Raw genomic sequence first — 20473 nt, forward strand, 5'->3', positions numbered from 1 at the left:
TGTCTGCCAAGAACTGAACATACTCCTCAGCCTTACCCTGCAGGGGGTTCCCCGTCTCCCTCCTATTCAGGAGGGAGCGGGTTATCCTAAACAGGGCGGCTGGGCGGGACTCGGCGGACGCTACCAAGGAGGCAATGTGTGATCTTTTGGCAGTTCTCAATGCCCGAATATACTCCTTGGTGCAAGCTGTCAACAGTGCTCGGTTCGACACGGACCTATCGGACCTCCACAGGTGCTCTAGGCGTCTCCTCCGGCGCTTTATCTCGCGGAGCTCCTCGGTGAACCAAGGAGGCCTCCGCGAGCCGCTGACCCGGAGGGGCCATAATGGCGCAATCCGGTCCAGAGACCCTGATGCTGCCGAGTGCCAGGCCGCAGCAAGAGTCTCCACCGAACTGTGGGCGAGAGCATCTGGAATAACCCCAAGCTCCGTCTGGAACCTAACAGGGTCCATCAGTCGCCTGGGGCGGAACCACCTGGTCGGTTCCTCCTCCCCACGGTGGGGGTTTGGCCTCCGGAAGTCTAGCCTCAGTAGGTAGTGGTCTGACCACGACAGGGGAATGATCTCATTTCCCCTCAGACCAAGATCATAACTCCACTGCTCCGAGAGGAATACGAGGTCGAGTGTGTGCCCCGCTGAGTGGGTAGGGCCTCGGATTACCTGGGTCAAGCCCATGGCTGTCATGGAAGCCATGAACTCCTGCGCTCCATCAGAGTGTTCACCGAGCGAAGGCAGATTGAAGTCCCCCAGAACCATTAGCCTAGGGAACTCAATTGCTAGCTCGGCTACTGACTCGAGGAGCGAGGGGAGGGCTGCTGCAACGCAGTTGGGAGGCAGGTACGTTAGCAGCAAACCCACTTGACCTTTGAGGTCCAACTTCACTAGTAGGGACTCACACCCGGCAAGCTCCGGAGCAGGGATCCTACGAGGAGCTAAAGACTCCCGGACTACAATAGCCACACCGCCACCCCTTCCCTGGGCTCTCGGCTGATGAAGCACCTGAAACCCGTCTGGGCACATCTCTACGAGGGGGACTCCTCCCTCCGTGCCCAGCCATGTCTCAGTAATACATGCCAGGTCTGCCCCCTCGTCTACAATCAAGTCCCGGACGAGGGGAGCCTTATGAATAACAGACCTGGCATTTAGCGACAGCAGCCTGAGACCAGGGTCCTGATTGCTCACGTCATCTGACCTTGGAGTGGGACTCATAGGGCTGGAAGGAGGGATCTCTGCGATATAGCGAACCCTCCTTCCCCGGTAATGGCCAGTCCTAAAGTCCCTGCCGTATCTGCCTCTCCCTGTTATGACCGCAATGCTCCGACTCTCTCCCGTGGGTATAATTCCCCCAACCACCCCTATGACCCCCGCATGCCCCGCCAGGTCCTCCGAATCAGACATACTCAGACACTCACACAAACAGTTCCCACAGTATAATTAAAACACAAAAAGAATACAGCAGTAGTAATACTAAAAGTGGGTCTTTCATACTAACACATTCAATCCCATACACTCAACATACCCGATTAAAATTGCGCAAACACAGGGTTTAAATTATGAGTTCCAGAAGAGCCAGCCTCCCTTCCTCCAGTTCCAGAGAAATCCAAGGCCAAAGTCCAAGGTCCGTATTATGTAAAATGGTTGTAGATGGAGGGGGGGGCAAAGCGCAAGCCCCAGATATTAACAAGCACCAGCTTTGCAATCTCACACCCTCCAAGTCAAGATAAAGCGTGGAATAATCATCAATAACGGTCCATAGGAGATGTAAGGGTGATATGCAGGGGGGTATCTTGTCCTCCCCCTCTCCTAAAGTCCAGAGCAAACTGGAAGTCCATTCCCAAACATCCTGTTTGCCCATAGGGCCAATTTTTTGCACTCTGGAGGCTTCATGAAAGCTCATGAAGCCTCTGGAGGGCCTCCGGTGGGGGGAAGGAGAAGCTCTTTTCGCCCTCCCCAGGCTCCTATAAAGCTTCTGGAGACTGGGGAGGGCGAAAAATGGCTTTAAAAAAGGGTGAACTCAGCTGGCCAGTGTACGCATGCACCCTGGCCAGCTGACAGGGTAGCACCTCGTGTGTCCTGACAAATGGCTCCACATACTACCTGTGGCACATGTGCCATAGGTTCACCATTACTGCTCTATATACTTACCATGTTTTCCACAAAATATGACCAGGTCTTATTTTTGGGGTGGGTGCAGTGGTGAATTACACTTACTGTCACTACTGGTTTGCAGACCACGCATGAGCATGTTCCATCATGCGTAAATGACTTGCGCTGTGTGCACCTGCACAATTCACCGTCCCTGCGACAACCAACTGATTGTGGGGTTTGTGCAGACACTGCACATTGTGCACACATGTGCAATTTGCCTTTTGCCATAAAAATAGGTGTAGAGTGCAGGCGGGTGGGTGGGCCAAAAGAGCCTTGATACCGTTATTTCTCAGCTGCTCCGGGCCACTACCAGTTCAGCCGAACTGGGCCAAACCAGCAGCAACCCATATCTGGGATGGTAATCATCCACTGACTCACTTAATTTGCACATGTCCCCCCCCCCCCCCGGCAGCCTCCTTTTTGCTATCAGAGGCCTTCAGGATTTTTTTTTGAGGCCAGCAAGACTTTCCTGAAGGCCTCTGAAGCTGATGACAGCGCTCCGGATCAGTTGGCTGCAGAGGCCTTTATGAAAGCCTTACAGGCCTTGCCAGCTACAGAAGAAAATGGGCTGGCAAGGCAGGTGTCAGGATGTGTGAGTCCTGGCTGCAAATGTCTGAAGGTAAGTAGTAGAGCAACTCCATCCCCCCCATCCCCACCCTAGCTTGATTTTTACCCATGCACCCTGGAGTGGGTGGAATCTTAATTTAGGGCTTATTTTGTGGGTAGGATTTATATTGGGCACACATGTAAAAATTAAGCTATATATCACTTAAGTTATAAATAGGAATAAAATAGGATAGGAAGAAAAGGGGGGGTGAAAATACTGTGTATTTCTTGAATAAGCTAAGCTTGGTTTGAGAAAAGACTGTTATTTGAGCTCAAATAGGTGAAAATATCACTTCCATAGTATAAAAGGACTACTGTGAGATGGGAGGAACAGGTAGAAAAGGCTTTTTGCTTCCCTTCAGAAGAGTGCGTCCTTAAGATGGTTGAAATGATATAGCCATATGATAGAAGGAGTCCAAGCTATGAAAAAGCCAACGGAGAGAAGAGCAAAATAACTTGATTGAAAGAAGTATCTTCACATGAAAATCTCAGCAATGGCTCAGTATCACAATAGAAAGCATCCTGGTGGTTGTTGCCACAAAATGGTAACTGGAAAGCAAAGGTGGTATTTACTACTAAAATGAGTAAGCCACTGGGCCAGCATGCTGTAGGCAGTTGGAATCAAATTTCTTTGCTAATAATCAGTGTATAGTGTAACGGATTGCAAATGGCAACATAGATGTCAAAGGCGCTCAATACCCACAAAATAAAAGGAAAACAAATATTTCTAAGGAAGAAATACATGGGATTTCAAAGTTTCAGGTTCACCAATGTCATTAGGATAATGAAAGTATTCTACAATGATGGTATACCACAGTGAAAAGATAAATGAAGAATCCAGTGAAGAGAAAAAGATGGATTTCCTGCAGATTTCTAAATCCGAGTATGATGAACTTGGTCAGTTTAGTTTCATTTTGTATTTCTATGTCTCAATGAAAATAAGATCTATAGCTGTAGAGAATAAGAAAATCTATTTAATGTTTAAATATTTAAATATTAGACACAGAGAATTAAAGGTAGCATGAGGTATGTCATAAGACAGAGTTGTGGTTTCAAGTGTACTATTCTTTTCAAAGAAAATGAGCAGAACCAGTGTGATCTAATGCATTGACTTTTATGGTATGATCTCCTGCATATATGGACAAAGCTCTTATACGTGTAATGTATATCTTTTAAAACTGACATGAAGAATATGGTAATAAAAAGTGAGAAGGCATTATTGTAATATAAATAAAGCACAGTAATCACATAAAAATCAATTGACTCTTTTAGCTCAAATGATTGTCTCAATACTGATAGTGCCTTTAATTTAAAAAAAATAAAAAATATGAATAATTTAATTACTTTGCTTTTTTTGTAGGCTCTGGATATTAGCAGAATTTATAAAAACTGTCTGGAAAGAAAAAATAATGTGATTTGAATTTATCCTATCAGTTTATCCTAACTCTCTCCAGATGGATTTTCAGTATAAACCTGCAAATATAATGTTGGGAAAAATATCCATCTGGTTCAGTTCCAATCTAGGAGAAAGGCACTGGAGACAAAACATAGGCTGTAGGCTGATTGGAAAAATGGTTTAATTATGAAGCAGAACTACATGGGTAATTCTGGGCAGCTGCCAAATGAAGTTGAGAGTGGGCGAAGGGTTATACCTTCTCTGAGCTTTTTATTTGAGATTCCTGTTCCTGTGCAAGAACATGTATTGTTTTGACTGTTGTAGGAGTTATGTTGGGGTCATAGCTGGCTCTATAGGTTGTCTGTGCTCCCAGGTTTGGCTGAAGTTTGGACTGCTGAGATGATGCAATGAAGAGGCTTGTGTTCTGAAAGGGTGTTGGGCAATTCCTATTATGGTTTAATTGCTTTGTCCTGGTTTGGATCTTTAGATCTTGACTTGAGGGCTAATCCTATCACTCTGCCTTTCAAAGTTTGATGCAGGGAGTAATGGATTATCAAATTTGCATTTTTAAAAGCTGCCCCAGCTCAGTATCTGCTTGGGGGCAGGTAGCTGAGTCTCTGTTTCTTCTCTGCCTTAATATTTTTTTATTTCTCTTTTAGGGAAAATATTTTATCCCTTTTTAAAAAAATATTCCTCAAAATATTTCATTCTTCTAAGATGGAGTGGGGTGGGTAATTGGCTTCCCACAATAAAATTTATAGTATCTGTTAGAATTTATCATTGCCAATAGAAAACAGACATTTTTCCAAAACATTTAGATAGATTATTCTAAAGGGATAAAGACTCAAATCTTGAATGAAGACTTAAAAACAATATTGTAGGAAGTATAATATAATGTCATCTGCCTTTCAACATCATAGAATATTCTGTATGGGTGAAAACAGGTTTCAGCTGTTTTTTTCAACACAGTGTAGGAGAAGCCCAAAATATTTTGCTTCCTAGAATGGATTAGCAAATATATCTCCTTTCCTGTTCCTAAGCAAATTTGTAAGGAGATATATCCATCAAATTAAAGGATGACTTCTTCCTTCATTTCTTGAATAATAAAAATTAAAGGGTTAAGACATTTTTTAGCAATTGTTTTTTCAATTTTTTCCCCTCAAAAGTTTTGGCCAAAAACAGAAGATGGATGGATTAATGATGCATATAAAATAACCCTTATTACACTTTCAAGAGTAAATGAATTTCATTCAATTTAATATAGGATGATTCCTAACAAAGCATTTACAAGTATAATTACTAATCAGTTTTATAAATATCAATCTATATTATTTCAAAATATACATCTTCTTTAGTTGATTATGTGTTACCAAATTATGGCCGTACAAAACTATGGTTTGCAAGGTATTAATTATTAGTTATACAGTAATATTTCTAGAAAGGGTGTTTAGGGATTTTCTTAACCCTAATCCTAATACTTTGTTTTCCAAAGAGTCACATATACTATAAACAGTTGTGAAAATAGAGTAATATTTAAACTAACAAACTTTTATTTAACATTTCCAGAGAGATCTGCTGCTCCTTATGCAACACTTCCATAAAGCCCAGACTACTAACAAGGAAGTATTTGTACTAGTTGAAAGTGTGTGTGTGTGTGTGTGTGTGTGTGTGTGTGTGTGTGTGTAATTGTGTGATACACCTTACAAACACACACACACACAAGAAACCCTACACATTGATGGATTGATTTTCAACTTGTCACACCTGAGGAAGTGGACAAGGCCATGGGAGCAGTGAGTGCCTCCACTTGTGTGCTGGACCTATGCCCCTCCTGGCTGGTCGCGAACAGCAGGGAGGTGACAAGGGGCTGGATCCAGATGATAGTTACCGCCTCTCTTCGGGAGGGGTCCTTCCCGCCCCTCCTAAAGGTGGCGGTGGTGAGACCCCTCCTGAAGAAGCCGTCTTCGGATCCAGCCATTTTAAGTAACTACCGTCCAGTCTCCAACCTCCCCTTTGTTGGGAAGGTTGTTGAGAAAGTGGTGGCCTCTCAGCTCCGACAGTCCTTAGATGAAACTGATTATCTAGATTCCTTTCAGTCTGGATTCAGGCCTGGCTACACCATGGAAACTGCTTTGGTCACGCTGATCGATGGTCTCTGGAGAGCCAGGGATGGGTGGTCATGCCTCCGTCCTAGTGCTCCTTGACCTCTCAGCGTCCTTCGATACCATCGACCGTGGTATCCTTCTGCGGCGATTGCGGGAGGTGGGAGTGGGAGGCACTGTTCTTCGGTGGTTCTCCTCCTACCTCTCGGACAGGTCACAGTTGGTATTGGTTGGAGGGCAGAGGTCAACCCCTACTCCCCTTAAGTATGGGGTGCCACAGGGTTCGGTCCTGTCCCCCCTCCTGTTTAACATCTACATGAAGCCACTGGGTGAGATCATTCGGCGGCACAAGATAAAATACCACCAATACACGGACGATACACAGCTGTATCTGTCCGCCCCGTGCCAACTCAGTGAAGCGGTTTACATGATGTGTCAGTGCCTGGAGGCTGTTAGGGTCTGGATGGGTATGAACAAGCTTGCACTCAATCCCGACAAGACCAAGTGCCTTGTGTTTTTCCCTCCCAATAATTGGCCTTGTATTCCATCTCTCAGGCTGGGGGGTGAAATTATACGCCCCTCAGACAGGGTTCACAATTTGGGAGTCCTCCTGGATCCACAACTTACTTCAGAACACCATTTGTCAGCTGTGGCCAGGGGGACATTTGCCCAGGTTCGCTTGGTGCACCAATTACATCCCTACCTGAACCGGGAGGCGCTCAGAACAGTCACTCACACCCTTGTGACCTCAAGACTGGACTACTGTAATGCGCTCTACATGGGGCAGCCCTTGAAGAACATTCAGAGACTTCAGCTCGTCCAGAATGCAGCCGCGCGAGCGATTGTGGGTGCACCTCGGTACACACACGTTACACCTATCCTCCACGAGCTGCACTGGCTGCCTATTGGACTCTGGATGTGCTTCAAGGTGCTAGTCGTTACTTTTAAAGCCTTACATGGTATCGGACCTGGGTACTTGAAAGACCGCCTCCTGCCAATTACCTCCCTACGACCAATTAGATCCCACAGATTAGGCCTCCTCCAGATTCCATCAGCTAGCCAATGTCGACTGTCGACCCCCCGGGGGAGACTCTTCTCTGTGGCTGCTCCGGCCCTCTGGAACGATCTCCCCATGGAGCTTCGGACTCTCACCACCCTTCAGGCTTTCCGCAAAGCCGTTAAGACTTGACTGTTCTGGCAGGCCTGGGGCTGATGAGAGCACAGCCCCACTCGAATTGTTGCAGCTGTTAATGAGTTTTTTAATCTGTTTTTTATATTTTATTTTGTTTTGTTTGTTTTCTTTGTATTGCCCCCTTCCCTATTTGGTTTGTTAGCCACACTGAGTCCCTCTAGGAATAGGGCGGCATACAAGTTTAATAAATTGAACTGAACTAAACTGAACATTTTGTGTAATGTTAAAGTCCTATTAGATTTGCAGATATTTGAATAGTGTCCTTTCGGCACTATTAACTTATGACCACTTAACAACTATGTTACTAAATTAAAATGACAGTAATTCATTTCATGATTATGGCAAGAAAGGTCATAAAATGGGGCCAAACTCACTTAGCAAAATGTCTTGCTTATCAACATAATTTTTGGGCTTGTAACTTGAGAATTGCCTATATTTTCTGAGTGAAAGAAGGCCCCAGTTGTGCTAACATGAAAGAAGGATGTGACTATAAAAGTCTTGTTTCATACCAGTGCAGACTGATCTTTACTTCAAAAGTTTAATTGAGCAAGAATAGTCTCCCAGTTTAAATAGGATAATTATATAATAATTATTTGTAGTGTATATCCTTGAATTGAATTTTTGTGGCAAGTATTTATGAGAGATACACTGTCCTAGTGTCACATGATTGCCATTTGTGACCTTCCAAGCTGGCTCCCAACAACCGCAAGCTGGGGTTGGAAAAGAAAACTTCCTAGGTCCTTTCCAACTCTATTATGCCATGATTCCATGAATACTAAGTCAATATGAAAAGCAATTCATTTACTGAATACATGATTTACTTAGCTACAATGATTTACTTAACAACTGTGGCAAAAAATGTCATAAAATTGTAGGCTACTCATTTAACAATGTCCTTACTGGTTCCAACTGTGGTCATAAGTCAAGGACTACCTGTACAAATCTTCCACCTTTATAGCCCAATAATATAGGTAGCGTCCTTTCCGAGCCTCTTTTCCACCCACTATTCAGCAATGGGGTATTCTTTGTCTTATCTTATCTGGTTATTCCCTAGGAAGCATCTTCTCTCTGTAACTCAAGGCTATTCTCATCATTACAATAAGGGAAATAATATTTGATTCCTTTTAATTGATATTAAAGATGCAATTGTATCTTTATTATACTCTTTCATTGATATTATTGGGTTAATTATCTGCCTACAGTTACTATAATATACTCTAAATCTAGAGTTTCAAGGAAATTTGTAGAATAATATGTCTATTAGTAGTATATTTTGCCTTTAATAGGGATCATGATATGAAATTGAATGTCCTGAAATCTACTAAAATCACAGTTTTTATAGCCACTATGAGTATACTTATTGGTTAAATAAGTAAATGCTTAAATGCTAATGAAAGAGCCGTTAGACCTAAAGGTGATCTTCTTGCATTAAACCTACATAGTTAGATTATTTTCTGCCTCTAAGCAATTGTCCAACTTCCTTGATAGATTTATCAGATGAAATTTATGGATTTTATATTTAGACTCATTGGTTGTGCAATGACCTGTGATGATTTTTGAATATCGGCACAATTATGATTTTACCCTAGTGGTTTGAAAGACAACCAGAAGCATCTATGAAGGTGGAAACTGATGTAAAGACTGAAGACTACAATTCCATGTTGGACTTGACTAGTTCTACTGGCACAAAATCATTTACTATTTCCATTTTATATTTTTTAGAAAATAATGCTGGGTTGCTTCCAGTTGAGTTTGTTACCAATGCAACCCTAATCAATCCCTATAACAAGATCAGACCAAGTACATACACATCTAAATTCTGCTAGCAACAAAAGCTTAACATTTATTTATGAAACATCAGAAAACTACAAAATAGTTAACTTATAGATTGCCTTCAGTATGTGGTATTGATTGTCAGTTCGCATTTCCCCTTTTTACACTGCAGAAATCAGTTAGGAATTTCCGGATAGATAAAATAATTTATTTTTATTGATGAAGTCTAGAAGAATAAATCCATTTGTCAATGCCCAATTCTGAAACTACATTTTATCCACCAGAGTCCACTTACAGTGATAAGCAAAGAAAATTAAGCCACTCTTTATAGTTAAAAACAGTAATATTGGCATTAAAAACTGGAAATATTCTTTAAAATATTTTTATTTTTAACATAATGTAATTATTGATATCAAAAATATTAAAAAGTAGATTTCTTCAATGTTCAAAGTTGTGTTATTTTAATACATAAAAGTACTGTAACAATTTAGAAGGCAACCACTTGTGTACCAAGTATGTTAGTTACATAGTCATAAACAGCTTTAGGAAATAAACAATATATACATCTCCAGATTTTGCACATTTCTTATATATTTCTAGAATGATGTACTGAACAATCTTTTTAAAAGAATACTTGCACAATTTATAGGCAAGAGTATAGAGTCAGAAAAGGATAAGTTTCACAAATATACACCTTAAGTGCATTCATACACAAAATATGCATAAAGCAAGATTTAATTCACTTTAATTCCCATTACTTTAACTAAGGCCTCTTTAACATCTTTGTTCCTGAGGCTGTAGATGACAGGGTTCATCATAGGAGAGACCAAAGAATAGAACACAGCAGCTTTCTTTTCTTGATCTGCAGAGAGGTCAGACTGGGGCTGCAAGTATGTGAAGCTGATGGTGCTGTAGAACAACACAACAATGATGAGATGTGTGGCACAAGTAGAGAAAGCCCGTTGTCGCCCCTCAGTTGAATTCATATTGAAGATTACTCTGGCAATCTGGAGGTAGGAGAGCATTATAAAGCCAAGAGGCAGCATGAGGACAATTACACTCAGAGCAAATATGAAGACCTTTATCATATAAGTGTCCAGGCAAGCTAGTTGAAGCACAGCTGGTGCTTCACAAAAGAAATGGTTGATTTCATATGGTCCACAGAAGGGAAAATTTACCGTGCATACTGTTAGTGCTGCAGCATTGAAAAAACCTCCAAACCAGCATATCCCAGCCATCTGTATGCACATTGGCATTCTCATGATGATGGGATATCGCAGTGGCCAGCTTATGGCCACATAACGATCATATGCCATAAGAGCTAAGATGAAACATTCCGTTATCCCACAGGAGAGGGTTAAGTTCATTTGGGCCATGCATCTGTTGTAAGAGATCATCTTAGTTTCAGAAGCCATGTGGGCTAGCATTTGAGGGGTAGTGATCAGTGTGAAGAATATATCCAGCAAAGATAAGTTACCAATGAAAAAATACATTGCTGTGTGGAGACGGGAGTTGATCCAGACCAAGAAGATGATCAGGCTGTTTCCAACCACAGTGATAAGAGACATAGTGAAAAATATCATAAAAAGGAATAGCTGCAATATGGGATGACTGGTAAAGCCTAGAAGAATGAATCCATTCACTGCAGTCTCATTCTGAGTCCACATTTCACCCACCAAACTTCACCTATATAATAATCACAACAACAATTGATTTTTCTTCAATACTTCAGCTGAGAAAAAATATTATTTTCCATTTTTATTTTGATTGTTCTTTGGATTCTATAGTTTTGTTCTGGTATGTAAACAGAAACCTAAAACTAATCAGAAACTTTAACACAAGCACTGAGCCTAATATTTATGAATCATATTGCAGAATAATTCATCTCATACAGATTTTGTGCATTTTTCATGAAAATTTCACTGTGTCAAAAAGAATATTATTTATCAAGCAGGATAAATAGTAATCTTATCCAAGCAACATGGCATGCCTTCCTATGGTATAAAAAGTATCTGCATATAAGTATTTTTATAGACACTACATCAGACAGTCCCTGTTATTAATATGGAATAAAATTAAACACGACCAGTATACTGAAATACCCATTTGGCTATCCATGATGGAAGCATACATACACCCAAATTTAATTAACTTAGAAAAATTGACACATACAAAGAGTTATTGAACAAGCAGGGGTAATAAAAATTAGATTAGAATTGGCATCAAAAGGGTGATCTTAACTACAGATACAATCAAGGTTTGCACAGGACAGGAAAAAGGAAGGTAATGCCAAATATTGCACAATATTAGATAAATTTCTGATAGAGACAGAAGATAGGCTGATCAAGGCACTGTACAGATTTCTGCTGGAATATTAACTTGAGGATGAACATGCCAAAGAAACTATGGTTGCCTGGCAAACTTTTTTGGCTATAATGTGGAATTGGCTAAATAGGAAAAACTTTGGACAACTAACAATGCCCATGGCTTATAAAGAAAATCTGTATAAGATGTTCTACAGATGGCATCTTCCACCAGCACCGCTCTCCAAAATGTATAAAATTTCCCCCCCCAAATTGTTAGAAGGGCAAAAAAATGCCAGGCAGTTCTTACCATATGTGGTGGACATGCAATGAGGCAAAAAAGATACTAGAAAATGATACAATCATGGTTGGAACAAATGGTGGGTGATCAAATTTTGTTCAAACCAGAATTTTTTCTCCTAGGCATAATACCAGAGGGGTATTAGAAAGATGTGCTTTATCTAATTATATGTATTAACTGTGACATGTATAATTAACACACAGTATTGGAAAAAAGAAAACATACCATCAGAGTTAGACATAATTAGAAAATATTGTCCTGTGCGGAAGCAGACAGGTTCACCCTCAAACTAAAAAATAAATGGGAGTCGGAATATTATGAAGTTTAGAACAGATTTTATGACTGGTATAAGACAAGGTGACAAGACTGGAGCAAACTGTAAATAATGTGATTGGACAGAAGGATAGATAATGTTCTAATTATATGTATGTATGTATGTATGTATGTATGTATGTATGTATGTATGTATGTATACATACATACATACATACATACATACATACATACATACATACATACATACATATATATATATATATATATATATATATATATATATATGTTGTATTTGTGAAAAACAGTAAAAAGATTGGGTTTCTGCCTGGATGGTCTTGTGATGAGCCGAAGGACAGAGAATGGAAGTGGTGATCTTCCTCCCATATTTGGGCATACAGGGGGTTGTAAAAGAAATCTTATATATATATATAAATCTTATGTGTATGTGTATGTGTATATGTGTATATATATATATATATATATATATTGCCTGGGAGGCAATAGAGCACAGGTTCGAATCCCAGTAAGGATATGGCTAGCTGATGAGAGCTAAATAGCTTGAAATAGATCTATACTAGTCTTCCTTTATTTATTTATCAGCACAAATAAAAACACACACACACACACACACATATATATATATATATATATATATATATATATATATATATATATATATATATGTGTGTGTGTGTGTGTGTGTGTGTGTGTGTGTGTGTGTGTGTATGTGTTTATGTATATGTATATGTTTATGTATATGCATATGCATATGCATATGCATACCCATTCTTCACAAATTTGACTTCTCAATTAAGAGAAGAGTTTCTTTTTTTCATTTTTCTACCAAGGCAAATGTGTTTATGGTTTATTTTTTTAATAAATGCATGCATTTTTCTATAATTTTATATCATTAAAGGAATTTTAAGCATTATACAATATGTAGCACCTTCCAATTAATAAAAAACAAAACAATTTAAAGGTTTTATAGATCAATTACCTGATGGATTATATGTGAAAGATATTTAATATGCATGTTTCCTTTCTCATTCAAATTATGGTTAGTGATAAGTATTATATAATACATGTCAAGAAGCTCCTTATTTACAATTTAGATTCTCCGTTGAATTAATTTAAAATTTTGGTATAGGATCTTTCTTTAAGATGATATATAAGGCTTTAGATTATCAATCTAATTTCTCAATATAAGAAAAAGTAGTGTGGGTCATAGAGCTATTGCTGTTGTTAGTCATTACTGTAGTTACAATTTCAAAATAAGTATGGGAATAAACATGCTTTTAATAATTTCTTTTGTTATTTAAACCTCATGTTTTCCCCAGAATCTTGAAATTATAATTAAAGTATAATGATAGATAGGAGAGAGGGCAGATGGGGGAAATAATTTTTTAGTGCTTACAATTTACAAGTAAGAATGAAATGATCAATTTGAAAAAATAACTTATTCTGTTATTTAAACTTCATGTTTTCCCCGGAATGAAAAATTATTGTAATCTTTAAGTTGAATCATCATAAATCTGAAGAAAACATTTGAAAGTATCAGGGGATTTTAAACTTGTAACTTAGTATTTTATATACTTAACTGCACTTAAAACTCAGCCACACTTGCAACATGATGCTTCATAAAAAAATAAAACTTTATACATTTTTAAAGAAATCATTTAATTCAATGTTTGTGAGCTGCCTTAGAAAAATATTTTTTTGCTCCTCTTTAATATTGCACAATGATTCAATATGCATTTCTAGTAAGATTTAGTAATGTAAACTATAAGTTCTAGTTTTTTCTTTGAAAATTTTATCCCATATTTAAGGATTTGATAAAAATGCATAATTCAAAGGTCTCAATATTCTTTATGAAAGTAAAATTGCATGAAAAATCAAACTTTTTCATTAGTTTATTTTTATTTCTTTGTTAATTTGTGGCTGTGATTGGCCCTTCATTCATACAACCACATGTAGTTCCAAGTCCCACTTACCTTTTTTTCGAACTATTCCGAATGCTAACTGCAGCTTTACATCATCTATCTGTCTACCTATCCATCTACCTATCTCTCTATGAACAACAGTACTGAAATCATCGGACAACTCTGCATCTTCACCAGGTTCTGAAATGAAATATTTTTCAGAGAAAGAACTAGATTAAAATGAAAATCTAACAAGGAGAAACTATTACTTTCTCTGAAGTATTCAAACAATTTCTCTTGAGATTTTCCAAGCCTGTTAACTTTTTCATTCCCAAGGGTTAGTTATCCTTAAAGAACTATTAATTTGAATCTCTAGGTTAAACAAAGTAAAAAGTTTTGTGTAACTATGCAAAAAAGGAATTTTGTTCTACACATTTGGGTGGTGACAGTGGTGGTGGTCAATGAGAAAGCTACTTATAGTAAGGAATATTTGACTGCTTTAACAACCATTTAGACATCACAGCAGTTTCTCCTGAGACTTGCTTTAGCCCAAGAATCTGCAGCAAATATGTGCTTAGAAATCTTTTTTATGGGAGAAAATTATTGATTCACAACTTTACTGTAGATGTAAAAAAACTCCATCCAGTGAAAATATTTTGAGTATCTTCTTTACTGCATATACATCATCTTCCTGAAAACTGATTAGCATGCCATAAATTATTAATAAATTTAAAATAAATAATCTTTTAACCCTAGCAAATAAAAGACTTCTCCATCATCATAAATTGAAGAGATCCTTCCAAAATTAATTATGAAACAAAACACATTTTCAGAGATTGCGATTTGAAAGTTTTATTTCTTGGTTATATGATCACATAACATTCCTTATGATATTGTTGATTTCACCATTATCAACACATACCAATGGAATTTGTATTTGAAAACAGTAGTTATTAAATAGAAAGCAGTTTAAGACATTTAGTTGATTCTTAAAGTCATTTAAGAAATTAGTGGAAGATATGAAATCAATTCATGTTAACCATAGAACACATCATGCTTTAGAAGTGATTTGTATATGCTTAATTTGGTGAGGGATGACTGAGTGTGAACAGGGTATGGTATCACATGATGATGCATTGATAAACATTTAAATCTGAAAATATTCAATATTCAAGGAAAGTCCATATTTCCATTTTTCTCAGAGTTTATTCTGAGATTCAACACAAGATTTCCAGTTACTTGAGGAGTTGCAGGGAGCCATGGAGATGACTTTCAAAAAAGCAGCCAGAAACTATTAAAGAAGAGTTAAGTTCAGGTGGACAGAAGAATATGTAAAACAGAATCATACTAGTTCTCTCCCTTACTCCTCCTGATATGAAAGTGTAGGAATGGAAAACAGGCAGTCTTAAAAGATATCATTTTATACCATATTTATTATCAGAAACAGTATGTTTAAAACCAGATGTTTAATCTCATTTAGCATTCAATCTTCTGTTCTCATAAGTCATGAAATACAAAAACTGTTCTAAATTTACATGATGAAGAAAGAATTGAATGGGAAGAAGGCGGGGCTTAGCAGTGAGAAGATGGAGTTTCAGGCTACTCCTGAAATTCCTCTATACCGAAGGATTTTTGGACGGGTTCTTTCAACCCTAGCTGTCCCGTAGACGACAGTGAAGGTGAGGAGAGACCCAGGACCTCAGAGACACCCGCAAGTCTCTGGGGGGGGGGTATTAACTCCTCGTGCCAATTCCTTTTTGGATTAGCTGTGTGCTAACTGAAACTGCAGGTTGCCCCTAAGAATGGTAGAAGTGATGTCATCTGGTAAGCTGATTTTATTATTCAAGAGAGACTGTTCGCGTTAAAAACTTAAGATAACTGAAACCAAAGAACAGGGAAATTTAGCGGCGAATTGGCTTTTTTTAATGGATTTATGGCTGGTGGTTACTTTACTTCTTAAATGCTTCAAGAAACTCCTCGACATCCTCCCCCCTCTGAATCTTCCTAAGTGGATCGTAAAATTTATTCTCTACTAATTAGCCCGTCACGACTCGACACTTTTATTACTTTATTACTTGGCTTTGTTTATGATCAGATAAGCCTGTAAGAGACTCTGTGGAAAAAAAAAAAAAGAGCTTCCAATTTTTAACTGCGACACATCATGGTGTCCCAAAATACCTCTAAGATTTCATTTCAGATTCTCTTTTCCGCATGCAGAGGACTCTTTGACTCTTATCAAAAGCTGGAAAGAAAATTGGATCATCTGATTTTAAAATATGAAGTAAAAACTGAGATCGTTGAATGTTTAAATGCTCCTGAAATACAAATGGAAAATGTGAAAAATGGTGTCTGGTCTATCTCAGAGGAAGAAAGGAGGGGGGAAGCTATAAAGAAGACTCATTTAAAGAGACAGAGTGCAGGAGGAATGGAAAATCCACCCTTGAGAATTAAAGTTAATTTGGAAAATTTTACAAGCCTAGGACAACATTATTATTTCATCACTGACATTCAGAGTCTAAAGGTGCCAAAATATCTTTGTCTGGATTTGCTTATGAAAACACTTGGTAAATTTATCCAACGCGTGGCAATTGGCTGGAGAAGATCTTGCTATTGGAGAGACACTGGCTGACAGATGGAAGAACGTAATTTAAAATTAGCTAAATCTGATTACCTTAATGTGTAATAGATATAGCTGAATAATGACTGATATGGATAGTAATATATATAATTTGGAACTGGCTGATAGACTGAAGAATATAATTGAAAACTAGTTAAACCTAACTGCTTTTTCTTGTAACAGATATAGTTGAATAATAATTGATATTGATAGTAATGTATATAATGTGGAGTTGATATGATAACTAACAATTGGAAGATTATACATAAAGAGTATTAACTACAATAATTATCACTATTAAAAAACTAAATAAAATACATACAATCAAATGTTAATCAATACTGGGAAAATGTTATGAAATATGATATAATTAAATATTATGGATGTCCAGCTAAAATAGGATATGAGGATTTGATGATAATAGAGGATTTTACAAATAAGTAAATGAATTGTCAGCATGTGTTATGGATTAATTATGTAATGCATAGCTAAGGATGAAGGATGCTTAAATAACCATAGGTAATTAAAATTGGAGGTATAATGATGTTGATATGGTAAATATTCAAGTTAAGATATTTGAATTAATATGAGTTAATGGAAGAGAAGCACCAAAGCATGTTGTAACCAGTTGATATACTTCTTTTTTTTATGATAGACACCTGTGTTATGTTTTGTCTCCCTGCCTTGTCTTTTGTCATTTTTGTCTTTTTTTGTATTATTTTTATTTTTTATTTTTATTTTTTATTTGTCCTTTTTTTTTTTTTTTGACTTTTTCCTCTCCCACCGGTGTGGGCAGGGATTGTTTAAGATTATTACTTTTATCAATATTTCTAAATAATAATTACAGTTAAATGAAAATGGATATATAATAATACTTTAGCTAATATGAGTTATGTTGGTTGACTGTGGAGGAGATGTACTAAAACTTATCTGTAATTGATTGATACATTTTCTACAGATGTAAAGAAAGATGTGTACCTGTTTTAAACTAAAATTAAAAAACATTTATTTAAAAAAAAAGAATTGAATAACCGACATCTGCAAAAAATTCCTTGTACTGTATACTGAACAACATGATGTACATCTTTTACAAAGAATGTATTAGAATAAAATAATAAGCAAATTATCATAAATTTTAGGAAAAAGAAATACTGAACATTGTAACGTACATTTTTTGAAAATTATTTATATCTATCTACTATCAAATTATGTATCTAATATTATAACTTAACTTTTTTAATTGTACTTCTCCAGGAATCTTTTATATCTTTATTGCGTAATGTATATATGATTGGATTTAAAAGTGGAGTTAAGATACTATATATTACTGAAATAAAATTAGCCTGATTTGAAGAATAACTAGAATCTGAACTCAAGTAAGCGAGAAAACCACTTCCATAGTATAGAAGGACCACTGTGAGATGGGAGGAACAGGTGGAGAAGGCTTTTTGTCTTCCTTCTGAGGAATGTATCCTTAAGATAGCTGAAATGATATAACTATATGACAGAAGGATACATGCAAAGGGGGTCCAAGCAATAAAAATCCCAATGGAGAACAAGAGAACATGGTTAAGAGATGTATCTCCACATGATAATCTTAGCAGTGGAGCAATATCACAATAGAAAGCATTCAAGTGATTGTTGCCACAAAATGGTAATTGGAAGGCAAAGGTGGTATGTACCACTGAGTTGATTAAGCCACCAGCCCAGCAGGCTGGAGTCAGTTGGAGACAAATTTCTTTGCTAATAATCAAAGTGTAACGTAGAGGATTACAAATAGCAACATAGCGGTCAAAGGCCATCACTGCAAGCAGCAGGCATTCAATGCCCACAAAAGAAAAAAAGAAATATGTCTGAACTACACAGCCCATATAGGAAATGGTGTTTTTCTCTGAGAGTAAATGAGCCAACATCTGGGGGATAGTGGTGCTTGTATAACAAATGTCCAGAAAGGAGAGGTTCCCAAGGAAGAAATACATGGGGTTTTGGAGTTTCTGGTTCATCAATGTCAGTAGGATAATAAAGGTATTCCATACCACAGTGAAGAGATAAATGATGAAAAACCCAGTAAAGAGCAATAGATGGAGCTCCTGCAGATTTCTAAAACCAAGTATGATGAATTCAGTCAGATCAGTTTGATTTTGTATTTCCATATCTCAATGAAAGCAATATTTATTCTATAAGGAATAAGAAAATCAATTTTGGTAAGTTTAAATAGTATATATGTAGAATTAAAAGCAGCATAAAACAAGAAATAGGACATAGCTGTGGTTTCAGTGTAATCTTTTTTTTTTTTTCCAAAGAAGATGAACATAAACATTGCAAATGTAAGGCATCAAACCATTTAGGCACATCATCTTTTTAACGGATATATAAGCTTTTATAAATTATTTACAAAACTAATGGGAGAAGTTCTGAAAATAAAAAAAAGCAAAGTATGGACTAAAGCATGGAAATCAGATAAAGAAAAACCTCTTTCCCTCTCCTTCTTCATATAATTAACTAAATAATCAGCTTTGTTTTTATTCTTTAGTTAATGATCAGTCTCTAATACATTTACAATAAAGTGTGGTAAATTTGGAGTTTCTTATTACATAAATATTCTAGAATTTAGAGGAATATAAATTCAGCAGAAGTCCTTGAAAATACAAATTCTTTATTATCTTACCAAAGACACAGACACAATGTTACTGTGGGTATAGCTGTGAATTTCATTTGCCATTCATCATCCAGTGTTCTTGGCTGAAGACAAAATTCTTTAACAAGTTCATTCAACATAATGTTTCAGAGCTGAAGAGGCATCAATAATAATGATCTAAGACATAGGATAGTTTAAGTCCCCCCCTGAATATTTCTACTAAAACATGAGGTTTAATGTTAAGTGCTGCACATACAATAACCCTTTTTACATTTTCAACAGTACATACTTTTCACCTAATTTAATAATAGGATCATTAATATCAAAACTTTTGATATCAAATTTAATAATTCATTAGTATTATCAAAGTAAGCTATGTCTATTTCAGCATATAAAATGTCATACTGTCTGTGCCTTTCCATGTATGCTTTACAAATAATATTTATTATTTATACAGATATGCATAGCACAAACATCTCTAGGGATTTTCTACCCAAGATAATATCCCCTTATTTTTCAAAGAGCAACATATACTCATTGATTGGTGAAAAATAAAGTATATTTTAAAAAGATTATTTCATTTCATGTTTTTTTTTATGTGCCACCATAAGTCCAGTAAGATGCAACAGAGGAAGTTGGCTTTACCTGAGTTTTATAATAAATATCTGAATTTTAACTACCAGCATAAGAGGAATATAAAGTTTGTCTGAAAAAAAGTAACTGTGCTGAAATATAGCTACTGTGTGTAGAGAGGGTTTTTTTTTAGTTGGTACTTATGTTCATTGTCATGCAAAACATGTACAGTACATTGTGCCGTTGAGTCAGGGTTGATTCTTGGTGACTGAAAAGTCCTTACTATTTTCTTACCAAAATTTCAAAAGTTGTTTGTCCTTGACTCCTCTTAAGGGTTGAAAGAGAATGACTGATCAGAGATTACCCAGCTGACTTTGTACTTAAGGTGGAACTAGAACTCATAGTTACCTCATTTCTATCTTGATGCCTTAATGTTACATTAAACTGATTCTCGCACAGGAATATACCCTGTCTCCCTAAAAATAAAACCTGCCCAATAAGCCCAATTGGGCTTTTGAGCACATGTGCTAAAATAAGCCCTTCCCCAAAATATTGCAACACAGCAGCGGCCATAAGGTGACCACCTCCTGCACCTCAAAAATAATAAGATCTCCCCGACAATAAGGACAAG

General features: G+C 37.2%; 2 protein-coding genes across 2 annotated transcripts; both read right to left on the reverse strand.

Moving 5' to 3' along the window:
* Positions 1-9949: 9949 nt before the first annotated feature.
* LOC116521423 (olfactory receptor 2T5-like) lies at positions 9950-10540 on the reverse strand. The gene has a single exon (XM_032236096.1). It carries the CDS (start codon positions 10529-10531, stop codon positions 9950-9952), a length of 582 nt encoding a protein of 193 aa, XP_032091987.1. The 5' UTR covers positions 10532-10540.
* A 7311-nt stretch (positions 10541-17851) lies between these two features.
* LOC116521424 (olfactory receptor 5V1-like) lies at positions 17852-18784 on the reverse strand. The gene has a single exon (XM_032236098.1). It carries the CDS (start codon positions 18782-18784, stop codon positions 17852-17854), a length of 933 nt encoding a protein of 310 aa, XP_032091989.1.
* Positions 18785-20473: the final 1689 nt, after the last annotated feature.

This window comes from Thamnophis elegans, chromosome Z, assembly GCF_009769535.1.
Source record: "Thamnophis elegans isolate rThaEle1 chromosome Z, rThaEle1.pri, whole genome shotgun sequence".
Classification (NCBI taxonomy): Eukaryota; Metazoa; Chordata; class Lepidosauria; order Squamata; family Colubridae; genus Thamnophis; species Thamnophis elegans.

Bases quoted from the DNA above. Each gene is read 5' to 3' on its own strand.
- LOC116521424 (XM_032236098.1), bottom strand. From the start codon at position 18,784: ATGGAAATACAAAATCAAACTGATCTGACTGAATTCATCATACTTGGT.
- LOC116521423 (XM_032236096.1), bottom strand. From the start codon at position 10,531: ATGGCATATGATCGTTATGTGGCCATAAGCTGGCCACTGCGATATCCC.